Here is a 15,841-nt window from a genome sequence, read left to right as displayed (position 1 = left end):
TGAAATTATTAAAAAGAACAAATACATGGCTAGTTTGTCGCTGGCTTGCCTAGCGGTAACGTTGGGCGCCATCACGACCTATAGGAGAAATTGGGTCATGACAGGGGCCCACGATGTCCATTCCCCACTTGATGAATGGCCGTAGAGAGGTGACTGAGTGGAGATGTTCGCTCGCTTGGTGAATTGTTGGGTGTATTTCTAACATTGTTCGCATTTCTTTACGAATTCTAAGGTGTCTTTTTTCATGGTGGGCCAATAGTATCCTGCCCGCATGAGACACCTAACGAGTGCTCGAGTGAGTGCCACAATGGCCTTCATGGACTTCTTTGAGGATGCGCTGGATTTGGTTTGGGCCCAAACATTTCGCTAGATGGCCGCCGTATGTCCTCTTGTATAGGTCGCTATGGAGGAGATTGTATCTGGCTGCTTGAATTCTTAGTTTTTTTACTTCCTTTTTGTCGTTTGGGAGTGTGTCGTCTTGTAAGTAGGCGATAATACGATTGCGCCAATCCCAAGTTAAGCTTACAGATCTTACCTCGATTTAGTCTAGCGATAAATTAAGGAGATGGACTACATTTTTATCCCCGGTCGTGATATTTTTGGTGGCTGCGGCCAATTTGGCGAGGTTATCTGCTTCAATATTTTGCGCACGTGGGATCTGGTTGAGTTGGCATTCATCGAACATGGGAAGCAGCTTACAGATCTCTGTCTGATATTTTTGCAACCTTTGTTCTTTGATTTGGAAAGTCCATGTGACTCGGTTGAGTACGAGCTGGTAATCACAACGGAGCCTTAACCGTTTTGCCCCATACTTAAGTGCTAGTCTCATCCTGCTATTACGGCCTCATACTCGGCCTTGTCATATTTGGGCATCTTATGGACTGGCGAATTACTTCGCCGGTAGGGACCTCGAGCACGAGTCCCAGTCCGGATCTGGAAGCATTGGATGCGCCGTCATTGTGTAGGACCCAAAGATCTTGTGTTTGGAAAAAAGCTTGGACGGCTTCCTTTTCAACCTCAGGCATTATCTTCGCACTGAAGTCTGCGACGAATTCGGCGAGCACTTGCAACTTTATCGTTGTTCACAGTTGATATGTGATATCGTGCTCGCTCAGCTTGATGGCCCACTTGGCCAGCCTCCCGATGGTTTGGGTTTGTGTAAAATGCCTCTCATAGGAAAGGTGGTAACGACCCAGATTGGATGGCATTGAAAATAGGGTCTAAGCTTTCGTGAAGCTATGACAAGTGCCAAGGCCAGTTTCTCGAGGTGTGGGTACCTCGTCTCGGCGTCAACAAGTGTTTTGCTAATGTAATAAATGGAAGATTGTGAAATTTTGCTTTCTCGGATCAGGACTGCACCACTTCGGAGACGACCAGGTAGACGAGGAGATGTTCCCCGGGTTCGGGTTTTGAGAACAGAGGTGGTGATGATTGATAAGCCTTTAGCTCTCATAGAGCTTGTATGCATTCGGGCATCCACTCAAGGCCGTTATCCTTTTTGAGTACACCGAAAAATCGATGACATATGTCAGACGATCGCAGGATAAATCTCGATAGGGCGGCGATTTGACCGGTCAACCTTTGGACTTACCTTTTAGTAGTCAGTTGCTCCGGTATCCCTTCGATGGCTTTTATTTGGTCTGGGTTGACTTCGATCCCTCGTTGTGACACTAAGAAGACCAAGAACTTTCCTGAGGCTACGCCAAATGCGCATTTCTCTAGGTTTAGTTTCATTTTGTATCGTCTCAATATGTCGAAAGCTTCCTTCAAATGGTCGATATGGTCCTCCACCTTTACGGACTTGACCAGCATGTCGTCGATATATACCTCCATGGTCTTGCCGAGGTGATCTTTGAACATTTTAGTGACCAATCTTTGATAGATTGCTCCCGCGTTCTTTAACCCGAATGGCATGACCTTGTAAAAATATGTTCCTCCGTGGGTGATGAACGTACTTTTCTCCTGGTCATCTTCTTCCATAAGTATCTGGTTATAGCGAGTATGCGTCCAAAAACCTTAATAGGTCGTGCCCAGTTGTTGCGTCGATAAGTTGGTCGATATATGGTAATGGAAACGAATTTTTCGGGGATGCTTTGTTCAAGTCCATAAAGTCTACACACATCCTTAATTTCCCATTTTTCTTTTTGACTATCACTACGTTGGCAATCTACTTGGGGTATTTCGACTCCCTGATGGAGCCATTTTCTAATAGCTTCTCCACTACTTCGTGGACAGCATCATTGATGGCGGAGTTGAATTTTTGTCTGACCTGCCTTATTGGGGGTAGAATGGATCGACATTTAATTTGTGCGTGGAGATCTCCTTGGGGATACCCGGTAGATCTGCATGGCTGAAGGCAAACAAATCTGCACTAGTTATTAAAAATTGACTAAACTTACATGGTTCTTGGGGTTTATAGTCGATGTAAGCCTTTTTAGTGTGGTCGTAGGGATCTAATTAAATGGGGTCGAGGTCCTCTGTAGTCGAGTTCGTGGCTTCAACTATTTCGGGATCCATGATGGCGTCCTTGGTCTCTTCTTATGTCGACCTCGGCACTATTGATTGTTATTCCACTTTTTCCTTGTCTTTATTCTGTTGGGTCGTCGTGCTATCTAAGGCAATGAAGTAGCATTATCGGGACGTGCGCTGCTCTCCCCGTATGCTGAATATCCCCCACGGTGTTGGAAATTTGATTACTTAGAATAAGTTGGAGGGGACGACCCTCACAGGATGTGTCCATGGTCGTCCTAATATGGCATTATATGCAGTGGCCTGGTCCATGATGTGGAATGTCGTCTCCAACGTTATGTCGCCAGCCAAGATAGGGAGTGTAATTTCTCCCGATATCCGTTCAACTGCATTATTAAAACCGGCTAGTGTGATGCAGAGCAACACTATCTTGTCCACGAGTCTCATCTGGGCGATGACTCGGGGATGGATAATGCACACTCCACACCCATCGTCCACCATGATACGTTTGATATCAGTATCTAAAATGCACAAAGTAATGACGAGAGCATCATTGTGAGGGAAAGTCAAACTGTCGGCATCTGACTCGTCGAAAATGATACTTTCTTCGAGTTCGTCATACCGTTCGTGGGTGATGGATCTTTTGAGCTTGTGAGTGGCAGTGAATTTAACGTCGTTGATGGAGGCGTCGTTACTACCGCCGATGATCATGTTAATGGTGCGAGCTGGTAATAGTGGCTTCGGCGGGCCTTGGCATTCACATCCCCTGGCGAAGTTGTTTCTCCCTTTGTCGCTCAGCAGCTCTTTGAGGTGTCCCTGCTGCAACATGTTCACGACCTCTTGCCTGAGGGTGATGCAGTCTTATGTCTTGTGTCCGCGCTCCTGGTGGAACTCGCAGAGGATGTCGGATTTTCTGGTGCCTGGATCAGACCTCATCTTGGACGACCACTTTACCTTCGTTCTGAGTTTCTCCAGGACATAGACTATTTATGTATGTGACACACAAAAATTGTGAGTAGATAATAAAGTGGCATACCTCTCTCATTCCGGTGAGTCCCCGTTCTCGACTTGGATTGGCCTTCATCATAGAGGAAAGAAAGTGGGGCGGGGGGCCCTGACGTATGGCTGATATCGCTCCTTGTTGGTTTGTAAGACCCGGTGATCCCTCCTTATGTTATCTCTTCATTCTTTTCTGGACTCGGCTTGTACCGAGACGAGCCGTCGAGTTGGTCCAATGAGGTCATCATCATCTGCTCGGACTTCGGCACAGTAAGCACTATAGATTTCATCCCAAGTGGTTGGAGGATATTTCATTAATCGGCTCAGCAATTTTCTAGTTGCTCTTGAACCACTACTCAACCCGTTCTGAAAAGCCGCGACCGCCATCCCCTCAGACACGTTTGGTAGGGTCATCCTTACCCTATTGAATCGGGCGAGGAAGTCCCTCAATCCCTCTCCCAAGGACTGCTTGATGGAGAATATGTCGTTTACTCTTGTTTCAGCTTTCTTGGCTCCGGCATGCACCGTTACGAACTTATCGACCATTTCTTCAAAGGTTTATGTGGAGTGGGCTAGTAGTTGTGAGCACTATTTTAATGCCCCTCCCGTAAAGGTTTCGCCAAATTTCTTCAGCAAAACAAAGGACACATGTTCCTTGGTGAGATCGTTACCCTTCTCGGCGGTAACGTAATGAGTCACATGATCTTCGCGATCAGTCGTTCCATCGTATATCCTGAGATACGGTGGCATTTTGAAGGTCTTTGGTATGGCATATGGGTTCGCTTCCTCGTTGTATGGCTGATCTACGAATCTATCGGCATCCCTCTTTGGTAGCAGCTTAGGGGTGCCCGGTATCTTGTCGACTCGTTCTTGGCATTCTTTCATTTGATCTCTGAGCAATTTGTTTTCGTTCTCCAATTCTTCCATCCTCCTTAGAATAGCGTCAAGGACTTTATCACCCGTATTGTTAGTAACATTTTGAGTTATACCTGGTGTTGGAGAGTCTGGTTGGTCGCCCTGTTTGTCTACTCGTTGCACTATATGGGCTCTTGTAGTCTCTGTAATCGTGCATGGAGTAGGCTTGTTGAGCACGCTTGCCAGCGTATCGGTCAATGACGCTTCGAGGAGCTTTTTCATGGCCGCTGGCGTCCCTTCTCCTGTGGACATGGAGGCCCCTTTTCCATTTGGCTTTGTTATGCTACAATGGGGGGGAGGTGACCTCTCGCGCCTGAGGGAGGCATTGGGTGTCACATCATCGCCTAATGTTTCACGGCTCTCGTTGATAATGTTCATGAGTTTCCCAGGGAAATCACCTGTCACTTTAGTCCTATCTCCTTGGTTACCTGCCATGTAGGTTTCCGTACGTGCAAAGAAAGAGAAAGATCTTTGGGGTTGTTAGGTTAGTGACTCACGTTAACTGTAGATATAAGGAAACTTAAAAAATTAGCTAAGAAGTCCCCACAGACGGTACCATACTGTTTGACCCAAAAATTTAGATCTGGATTCAACTAATTAGATTTAAGTAAAATAGAGTCAATCTTAGCTAATGATAATATCCAAAAGATAAGGTTGTCGGTTTTATGGCATATAATATGTATGTTTGCCCGAATGATAATGAATGTGAGCAATAACGATAGTATTCAATGATCCAAAAAGATGGAAGATAGCATTAAATAATAACATATAGCAATGGATGGTTTTTATGTAAATAAGAACATATAAGTCACCTGAAAAGGGGTTAGATTTATTGACTCTTCAACCGTAACCTTCATTACTTTTGGAACCGCTTTGACCTTGGGCGGGTCTTTATTGAAATCGTACTGATAAGACATGGTGGTCTGTGAATGCCTCCTTAATGTTAACATGGCTTGATCATATTAGAAATAATTTTTGACCCATACAATTATGCTGGAATATCATGTATAAAACATTTGAACTCTTTTTTGGATTTTAAGAATTTTTGTTCAGATTTTATCTTTACATGAAAAAATGGCTAAATTTCGATTACTTTTGAAACTGTAACTATTTTTTAATTATCAGTTTTAAATCTGGCTATTTCTTATTCCTCCTTCCCCACCCCCAAAAAAAAGATGGATAAAGTTGTTTGGGGGAAATACTTAAAACAGGTCGAGGAGAGTGAGGTACCCTAATTAACCCATGTCATTTAATTTCCCCCCAATACCTCTTCTCGTGCCTTCCAAAGCCAGCCGCTCATACCTCCTTACTGGAGCATATAGGCTTCTCCTCTGAACGTGCTCGAATCATCTGAGCCTCGCTTCCCATATCTTGTCATCAATGGGAGCCACGCCCACCTTCTCCCGAATATCATCATTCCTAATCTTATCCATCCTAGTTTGCCTGCACATCCACCTCAACATCCTCATTTTTGCTACTTTTATCTTCTGGATATGTGAGTTCTTAATAGGAAAATACTCAGTCGCATACATCATGGCCGGTCTAACCACTGCTTTATAAAACTTACCTTTGAGTATTGGTGACACTCTCTTCTCATGCAGGACACCAGATGCTAACCTCCACTTTATCTACCCCACCCCAATACAGTGTGTGACATCCCTGTCGATCTCCCCGCAACCCTGGATAATCGACCCAAGTTACTTGAAACTACCCCTACTCAGGATAACTTGTGATTCAAGCCTCACATCCACGCTCACTTCCCTCGGCTCGGCGCTAAACTTGCACTCCAGGTATTTCATTTTAGTCCTGCTCAGCTTGAAACCCTTAGACTCGAGGGCCTGTCTCCAAACCTCCAGCCTCTCGTTAACACCGGCTAGCGTCTCATCAATTAGAACAATATCGTTAGCGAATAACATATACCATGGAACCTTCTCTTGAATATGGTGTGTCAGTGTGTCCATCACCAGGGCAAATAAGAGTTGAGCGCAGAACTTTGGTGTAACCCTATAACAACTGAAAAAAGTTCTAAGTCGCATCCTACTATCATAATCTGATTCTTAGCTCCATCATACATGTCCTTAATCGCCCTAATGTAGGCAACTGGCACACATTTTGCCTCCAAGCATCTCCAGAGAACCTCTCTAGGAACCCTGTCATACGCTTTCTCCATATCAATAAACACCATGTGCAGATTCTTCTTCCTCTCCTTGTACTATACCACCAACCTCCTAATAAGGTGGATAGCTTCTGTGGTGGAACGACCCGGCATGAACCCGAACTAGTTATCGGATATAGACACCGTCTTCCTCACCCCGACATTAACCACCCTCTCTCAAACTTTCATGGTATGACTCGGTAATTTGATCTATAGTTGTTACAATTCTGGATATCACCTTTGTTCTTATACAACGGAACTACCGTACTCCACATCCACTCATCTGTTATCCTCTTCATCATAAAAATAACATTAAACAGCTCAGTCAGCTACTCCAAGCCTGCTCTTCTCACATACCTCCAAAATTCAATCAAAATCTTGTCTGGCCGGTCGCTCTGTCCCTACTCATCTTACGCATAGCTCCCACGATCTCCTCAACCTTGATGCGCCTACAGTACCCGAAGTTACGGCGACTCTCGGAATGCTCCAATTCACTTAGCACAATATCCCGATCCCCCTCTTCATTCGGAAGTTTATGAAAGTAAGTTTGTCATCTTCTCTTAATCTTAATCGGGGCCTTTCCAATCAATACTAGAAGAGGTCGCTTTACTTTAAAGGATTTTGTTAGCTAGAAATCAATCTTGTATTCTTTAATGCTATCATTAGGAAATGTATAGCATTTTTTTGTGAGCTGAGTGCATACTCAAATGTTGAAGGTCATCTCCTTCTCTTTTGTGTACATTAGAGGTAAGGCTATCTCATTTTCAGTCATGTATAAAATTCCACCAAATAATCTGATTTCGAAACTTGGGTGTTCTTAAAAAGAATGAAATTCTTTATTATCTTTGATGTATCGTTAATTTTTTGTTCCAATTTCATAGCATATGGTATGTGTTCAGCACTTCAGGTAGTTTTGAAATATCATGGTTCCATTAGAACAACCTTTTCATCTTCTGTCAAAATCATTCAGGACACTTAGCACCAGAAACTCCAGCTTTATTACTGAGGTAAAACTAAGGTGGTTGCTTCAATGATATGTCAAAATAAGGAAGTACCCATTTATGGATTTAACTTATATACACACGAATTTTCTCTCTATCAGTATAATTTAACATGTTGTATCAGACGGGTAACTTGACAGCAGTATAGAAGTTCAACTTTTTATTTATTGTAGATTGTAATTAAATGGAAGCTTGAATCTGGTTTGTAGTATTTTCGCTTTCTGTCAACTGGTGCTGGGATACCTGTTGTTCATGTACCTCTTGTTTTATTACCCTATTCTCAGATACTTGCAGCATATCCTACTGTCATTTATATTAGTCTACTAATACATTGTCCCTTTAGTGTTCTCTGTATCTTCTGAAAATAGAAAAAGCTGAGATGATATAGATTTATTACATGTTAGACAATATTTAAGTTGAAATTGAAATAAAAAAGTTGAAGCTAAAGTTTGCAGAAGTTAAGTTATATTAACATATCCAACTCTGTGCGCAATAAAATACCATCACATAAGACGGAATGAAGTATTTCATATATTAGGTAGGTGGAGTTATTTTCAACTCAAACACCCAATTTTCATTTCATTTTGCTGGACCCTTCAGGTTTTCTATACTTGCCAAAGAAAAATATCGGGTGTACTGTAAACTTAAAGACATTACTAGCAGAGGCGGAATCAGGATTTCAAGTTTATGAGTTCGGAATTCTAGTCGTTTTAAGCCACTGAGTTCTAAATTAATAATCTATATATATTCAATGAATTTTTAAGACAAATACAGGGTTGAAATCAAAACTACTGGGTTCGGCTGAACCCGTTCGGGACACTCTAGCTCCGCCCCTGATTACTAGACTTGGAATCAGCCTAGTTGTTAGATAATGTGTTTTTCGTGACAGGTAGATGCAGTAGTTTACTACGGCTTTGTTTTACTTAAATAGTTTATACATCTCTCATCTCTGCCCTTCAAGTTGATCAACCACAGCTAGTGAAAAACTAATGTGATCAAGTTCTACTTCCATTAAAAGCAATGGGCAATGAAACATGGCATATGGTTGTGCGTCGCTAAATAAGAGGCGGATGTATTTGAAGTTTATGGGTTCCTAACGACGTCAAGTTAATATATAATAATAGTTTGGTTTACAATCAAATATTTATTGATATTTAGTGAGTTTCTTGACACATATATAGGATCTAAGCAAAAACCAAACGGGTAGCTTACATGATAGATTTGCCCCTGCCGGTTTGATGAAAGATTAACCAATTCAATATTGAGGAAGAGAAGAAGAGCTGGAGAATGAGCCGAGTATATATCGAAACTGTATCTCTATCTTTATAAGGTAGGGGTAAGGTCTGCGTATACACTACCCTCCCCAGACCCAATTTATAGAATTACACTGAGTTTTTTTGTTGTTATTGTAGAAGAAGAGCTGGAGAAATGATTATCTAACGGAAGAAAAGAGTTTGCATTGTTTAAATGTGGTTAATATAGTTTGGTTCATGAAATATAAAAGTAATCAAAATTTAAAAGTATATTTTTCGTCATTACTATTAGAGGAAATTACACAATATAATTAGGTCTAAAATATTAATATCCGATTTTACCCATCTGGAAGCTAGTTACAAAAGATATCTACCCCACCAAGGACACAGAAAATTTTCTTTTTTGAAAATAAGAAAGAATATAAGAGAAGTGCTACTTGATTAAGGTTTAAAAAAAGAACACAAACGAGTCAGGATCAGCAATGAACCTAAGAGAAATATATGCAATTAACAAATGTTCTATTATTATTATTTCCCACAATTTTTCCAAGTACGTCTATTGTTACATTCAAACAGCATCTAATAATGCTTTAACATTTCTTTCACTGATTACAAGAACATATTTATTGGTTTCAGCACCTCTATATGACAAAAAACTATAGTAGCAGCTAGCATAAGGGAGTACATAATTTGGATATTCACGCAGCAAAGACAATCTTCTGCAATTCCTTTCATTCCTAAGTCCAATTAAAGCTTAGACTTGAGTGCTCTCCCATCATCAAATGTTATCATCACCTTTCCAATTGCTCTCCTATCTTTGAGAGCAGTAAAGGCAAGATGGGCCTGCCAAAAGCGAACAATAATGTATATAATGTGCAGTTGTCTTGATTCCATGATCAATAAGAACTATATCCAAGCACAATTAAAATACATGCACCAATGACACAAATATGTAACTTAGCTTTTGGAAACATATACTTCACCATGAAACCCTTTCAGATATTAACATATTGTCATGCATTTTCTTAATTCTACTCTAATTTGACATATTGGTTGCTTTGTTGGAAGTTTCCACACGATTGCACTAGTTTCTGGTCCTTCCTTCCTTTGACAATGCATATTGACAAAGAAAAGATGAAACAGGGAAAGAACACTACAGTTTCCTGCTAAATTTGTGAAGGCATGGCGGAAACCACTATGCTAGGTTTCTAACAGCATAAAGAATAAACTGGTTCCCTAATGCCTTGGGAAAGTCGTTTAGTCGGCTGACCCACGTTTTATGGGGCAGGAAACTACCACTTTGAGATCATTAAGTGAACAAAATTCGAAAATAGAATTGGGGGAGAAACCAAAGTAATGTCACTTGAAAACTACTTTTTTTCTGCCTCGAATAAGTTGAAAAGATTTTTTTCATTTCTAGTTCCTTTAAAAATCAAATAGCCAAACATGTAAACAAACAGTGAACAGCAGTTAATCCTTATGTTTCTGTTCTGCCCTCTGAACTGACATTGATTGATTTGACTAACATGTTATGTTAGTAATGGCAACTAAAGGGATTTGTACAATGACATGCATCTGATAGACCATAAACTATATTTTAAATTCAAAAGATTAAAGCTTTTAACATGTGATTTATAGTAAAAAATTGCTTTTGCACATAATTAAAATTTGGTCCTTGTGTGTTGTAGGGTTAGTGGGAGTTTTAGTCCTTAAGTTCTCAATTATAGCACATAAATCCCCAATCAATTTTAACATATTTAGAATTTTCTGATAAAAAAAGAAATATTAATGAGCAATAACTTACTACGTTTTCTGTGTGTCTGAAGTTATAGGTCTGAATTCAGCTACCAGTATGCCTGACACCGCACTGTTTAAGTCATTGATTTTTCCTATTTGTGACAAGAAGTCCCACATATATGCTACAATTGAAAACTCAGGGAATAAAATCGCCCTAATTCTTGAACTGGACAAAAGAAAGAAAGCAACTTTGGCCTAGGTGCTGCTTAGAGAATTGTGAGACTAGCCAGATCGAGATAGTCCTTAGTGTTATAACCAATTTCAAGAAATTTTCCGTGTTGAATGGAACTTCATTTGATATGTTACTTTTTCCTTCTCAAAAATTTCTTCATAATTGAAAGCAGAAATATCAAATAGAAGAAACAATGAACATCCAGATAAGCGATGTGTTGGTTTCCTTTCGGTTCAGAACTCTGGGTTCAGTTGAACACTGTCTGATCCTTACGGACCTTCAAGATAGTTAAAATCCTAAAATAAGGTGCCCAGCTCCGACCATTAATCCTAAAGAATGGGAGCTTGCCAAGCTATTCAATGCTTGATTAATAGCTATTCAAGGTCCATTCCTGGATCATCATGCACGAGAGAAACACAATGGCCTCTGAAAGCTTAGAGCTCTAGGTCGTAGGAGAAGGTTGTAGGGTTACTATAAAGAATTTCTTGTATCGAGAGAGGTAGTCTGGTGCATTTGTGCATGGCCAGTGACATAATCCTTCATGCACAAGAAGTACATACTGTTACATTATATTCTTCTTGACAAGATATTAATTCAGGTGAATTGTATATCAGCCGTTTTTCACATATGAAATGCTAATCCCTGCACATTGCTAGGATCTTTTCTTACTTTTTTCTGGATTTTTTTTTTTTTGATGACCGAGAAATCCTTCTAGGGCCGATCCTTTGGACCAACCGCAGCCTTCGAAACTCGGTGGATAATGGGCCCGCCCCATAGATTCTTACTTTTTTCTGGATTTAAAAAGTGATAAATGCCATAGATTCTTACCTCTGCCAGGCTGAATGTATGAGAAATGTTGATTGTAATCAAACCCTTAGACAACCAGGATAGGAGCTCTTTCAGAGAATCCCCAAGCACATTAGGTTGATATATCTTATGGCTTCCCCAATAGAGTCCGTGAATCGTCCAGTTCTGAACAACAAAAAAGTACAAAAACAATTATGGTTATTACTCTCGGACAAAAGAATGAATAAGCTTTCTCCTTTTGGAGCTGCAATGACGGAGTAAAGAGAGATAAAAAGAAAGGAAAGTCTTTTGCTGCTCATACTGCTTGTATTATGACACCTGGATAAATGATAGTAGCATGACCATATAATGAAAAAGAAAGGTGGAGAAAACTTCTAATGCAATAATTTGGGAGCAACATGTCTAAAAGAAAGCATATATTTACATGCCTTGCCATCCTCTTGTGACAACACCATGAAATTTCCACTCTTAAGATCCTTCAAGATTGGTTTTCTTTTTTTCCAAATGGTGGTACTCCGGTCAACTTGGGTGCACCTTGACTATTTCACAGGGTGCCCGCTACCTCCCACTAGCACAGGTACCGGATAACTCTGCCCACCATAGCTCAGGAAGATGAGACTAATTTACCTAGTGTTTTGTCTCTACTGGAATTTGAATGATCTCCCAAGTTTGCACTCAATTCATTGACCACTAAGCCACACCCTTGGGTACAAAATCCTTCAAGATTGTTGATTTGAGACTAAGAAATGTTATGCTGCTTGCATGTTTCAACATAGTATATGTGGTCAGGTTATGGCAAGAGTCATGGACCTTGTTAAAATGATTCTGAACATCTACGCTAGTATTCTTTGATGAACTAGTTAAACAATTTCTTGAAATGGGGATGGAAATCTAACCATCACCTAATATAATCCTTGTCATACGGAAGTAATGATCTACTTCACTTGGTTTCTAGCAAAATGCAAGTACAAAAGAACAAGCAAAACCCAAATTTAACTACTACTCCTCTCATTTTATTCACAAACACCAAAAGGCATAAAAAGTGGTTTTAAGACGGTCTATATTCTGAGAATGATCTTTTAACTTACTGCTTGTATTCAAGTTTCAAACTATTAGTAGGAACTTCAAGGAGCTAGTGGTGCCCACCACATGCTTGACTTACCAGCCTTGGACATGTCTAATTAAGAGCTACTCAATTTGACCAGCAACCGAACTAATTAAGCCTGGTACAGTGACCCGACAAGAAGGAAAGAACCAAAAGGGGGTAAAAAGAAAAAGATCACGGTGCTTAGAGGCAGTACCTTCACCAAAGCAATGTTCGCTGGGATGACAGGTACTTCCCCACTTGCAAATCCAATAACTAGAATTTGTGCTCCCCAATTTAATAGCTTCATGCTATCTTTTGTAAGCTTCCCACCGACTGGATCATACAAGACATCGACCCCTTTAATTTTTCTTGACTTCAGGAAGTCCTTGACACTTTCGATGACGTTTGCATTGCTCAAGTCTACTACATGATCAACTCCTAAAGATTTCAAAAATTGCACCTTTTCATTTCCCCTAGGATTCAACAGACAAGGATAGGTTTTAGTACAATAACCTTAAATAAACTTTCTTGTACACTGGAGAATTGAAAAGTACCTAGCCACTGCAATAACTGTTGCTCCGCAGACTTTCCCAATTTGTACCGCTGAGAGCCCAACACCTCCAGCTGCTCCAAGTACCATTAACACCTACCATGTGTAAACCAGTATGTCACATGATTCGGTTATGATAAATCATGTAACAAAATGGCCTTAGCATTTTATGCCCTAAAGCTAAAGGGAAGGTGACCCTACCTGATTGGGACGCAGCTGTGCTCTATGCACCAGAGCCACATGGGATGTCCCATATGCAACAGGAAGTGCACCCGCTGCCACTAGATCACACCCATCAGGTACTCGAAACCTTCAATTATAAGCTAACTTAAGACATTTTTGAACACTAAAACCATTGAACCAACCCAAAAGTAAGGGGAAAAAACACAACTCTAGTTTGGCTCATATATAATGACCATTGACCTATGTCACGCGAAATCAAGTAGGGGTCTAAACCACGTAAATCAATATAAATGGAGAGTGCTGTCTAAACCAAGTAAATCAATTCCAATACTGATAGATAAACTTCGAAAACGAAAACTAAGCTTTCCGCATTAGAATTGTTTAATTATTGTAAAATAAAGCAGAAGATATTAAGGAAGAACTGACAAGTCGGATTGATCGACGACGATGAATTGAGCAAAGGAGCCAAGTGCAGTAAAAGAGCAAACGGGATCACCAATTTTGAACTTAGTAACATTAGGGCCAACGGCATCAACAACGCCGGAGTAATCGGAGCCAGGGATGAACGGTAAAGGAGGCTTCTCTTGGTACTTGCCGAGGACTTGGAGGTAATTTGCGAAATTCAAGCTGGTGGCTTTGACTCGAACTCTTACGGCGGTTGGTGAACCCAAATTAGGGATTGGATGAGAGGTTGAGAGATCAAATGGAGAATTCTTCTCTAAGGCATTCGGTGGTAGAGTAGGATCACCGAGTTTTCTTACAAGTAGAGCTTCCATTTTTCACACTATCTTTGTGCATCTACACTCCAGATATGCTCGGTTTTTGTACTTACACGGTTGTTTTGGATTTTGTGTTTTAAATTTTTCTTATAATTCTGTATTTTGTTTTCCTCCATAATTCTGTATTTAATTGACATTGCGGGTACTCGAGAAAATATGACAAAAATTAAATATGTCATAAAACTGTAGCTATAAAGTTTTTTATACTCGTTGTTTTAATCATATTATTATAACATTCTTATTAACATAAAATTTTGTGGCTAGAAATGATATGAGAAGTTTAAGTTGAATTACTTCTAATTCTAAAAAGGATTAATTTTTTTTAATGAAACAAAAATAAAATAGGGTCATATAAAGTGAAACTGAGAAAGTAAGGGGCACTGTAACTTAAAGGCAAAATCTCCGCTAGACAATCTCTTCTTAAATAAAATACTCCACTATTGGATTATTGTTCATTGTTTAATAAATTGTGCATTATTATTTTTATACATTAGTTCATCACATGATAATTCATATATTGTTGCATTTTGAAATTCTCATTAAATCTAACGTAGTTAGAATATATTATTATTTTTTATATATTTAAAAAATTAAAACTACTCAAGTTATATCTAAGTGACTATATTAAACATCCAAGAGAAAATGCATAAAGACCCCATTCAACTTATCCTAAAAAATTATTTACACATTTAAACTTTATGGGTGTCCTAACACCCCACTATTGTTAAAACAATTGTATTTATTTACTCCCTCCTAAGCCATGGCCAGCCGCGTGTCTTAGACAACGGAATTGAGCGCGTCTTTGCTCTCTTTTAATCGTTAAAAATACCCAAAAAAAAAAAAAAATTTTTAACTTCAATATAACCCCCAACCAACGGTAAAATCCATTGTTCCCCGGTATTTTACTAAACCCAATTGAAGAATCCTAATTTCTTCTTCATCTAAATTTTGCCAAAATTGCATCAAATTGCCCTTTGAAGTTTTGATCTTTGAAAGCAAAGGTTAATCTTTCTCCTTCTTAAGAACCCTAATTTCTTTCTTTTATTATTGTTATGTCTTTCTCCTAAAATCCAATTTCTCTCGGTTAAACATTGTAATGTAGCTGATGTTTCTAATTTTTTCGTCAGCAAATTATCTGACTTTGGTATTGTCTGTTTGTGTTGTAGTTGTTGCAATGCCTTTAAAAGGCTTGAATCTGACAAGACTTTGCACGAAAGAGGAAGAAAATGAGTCGAGTGGAGAAATTCGATGCAACCATGGCTATGTGCTGCCTTTGTTAACAGCTTGGACCTCTTGGAACCCAGGAAGAAGATATTGGGTTTGTCCATACTATGGGGTAAATGATAGTAAAAATTCTTTCAATAATTGAGTTGTGAAAAATTATCATTAATTAATTTTCTTTTGTTATTCATCTTAGGGTCCACGATCTTGTGATTTTTGGGTTTGGAAGGATTTCGAAATTGAACCTAGGTTCAAATTTGTTATTCCAAAATTGCTTGACAAAATGGGTGAACTTGAGGCTGCATTAGAAGGCTTTTAAAATCTTGTCAAGCCGAGGGCAACTTTAAAGGTTGAAAACACCATAAAAGGGGAGAAGATGAAGAAGATTGAGGCTCAATTGGTGAAATTGCAAGTTGATATGGAGAAGATGAAAGAGAAGGAAAAGAAGTGGAA

General features: G+C 39.7%; 2 protein-coding genes across 2 annotated transcripts; both read right to left on the bottom strand.

The window, feature by feature from the left end:
• Positions 1-2,697: 2,697 nt before the first annotated feature.
• On the bottom strand, positions 2,698-3,297 carry LOC107774141 (uncharacterized). Its single transcript, XM_016593617.1, has one exon. The coding sequence runs from the start codon at positions 3,295-3,297 to the stop codon at positions 2,698-2,700; it is 600 nt and encodes a 199-aa protein (XP_016449103.1).
• Positions 3,298-9,294: 5,997 nt separating this feature from the next.
• Positions 9,295-14,262, bottom strand: LOC107774139 (uncharacterized). Its single transcript, XM_016593616.2, has 6 exons — positions 13,815-14,262; positions 13,407-13,515; positions 13,210-13,301; positions 12,870-13,128; positions 11,590-11,733; positions 9,295-9,635 (listed from the first exon to the last, which is right to left on the bottom strand). Exons 1-6 carry the CDS (start codon positions 14,162-14,164, stop codon positions 9,540-9,542), a joined length of 1,050 nt encoding a protein of 349 aa, XP_016449102.1. The 5' UTR covers positions 14,165-14,262; the 3' UTR covers positions 9,295-9,539.
• Between the last annotated feature and the right edge of the window lie 1,579 nt (positions 14,263-15,841).

Source organism: Nicotiana tabacum, chromosome 4 (assembly GCF_000715075.1).
Source record: "Nicotiana tabacum cultivar K326 chromosome 4, ASM71507v2, whole genome shotgun sequence".
Lineage (NCBI taxonomy): Eukaryota > Viridiplantae > Streptophyta > Magnoliopsida > Solanales > Solanaceae > Nicotiana > Nicotiana tabacum.
Note: the sequence above shows the minus strand (reverse complement) of the source record. Positions and strands in the feature narration are given on the sequence as shown.

Excerpts from the sequence above, each read along its gene's own strand:
- LOC107774141 (XM_016593617.1), bottom strand. The coding sequence starts at position 3,297 with ATGTTGCAGCAGGGACACCTCAAAGAGCTGCTGAGCGACAAAGGGAGA.
- LOC107774139 (XM_016593616.2), bottom strand. The coding sequence starts at position 14,164 with ATGGAAGCTCTACTTGTAAGAAAACTCGGTGATCCTACTCTACCACCG. Across the intron at positions 13,516-13,814 it reads GTCGTCGATCAATCCGACTT|GTTTCGAGTACCTGATGGGT; the intron begins GTCAGTTCTTCC and ends TTATAATTGAAG. Across the intron at positions 11,734-12,869 it reads CGAACATTGCTTTGGTGAAG|AACTGGACGATTCACGGACT; the intron begins GTACTGCCTCTA and ends TTTGTTGTTCAG.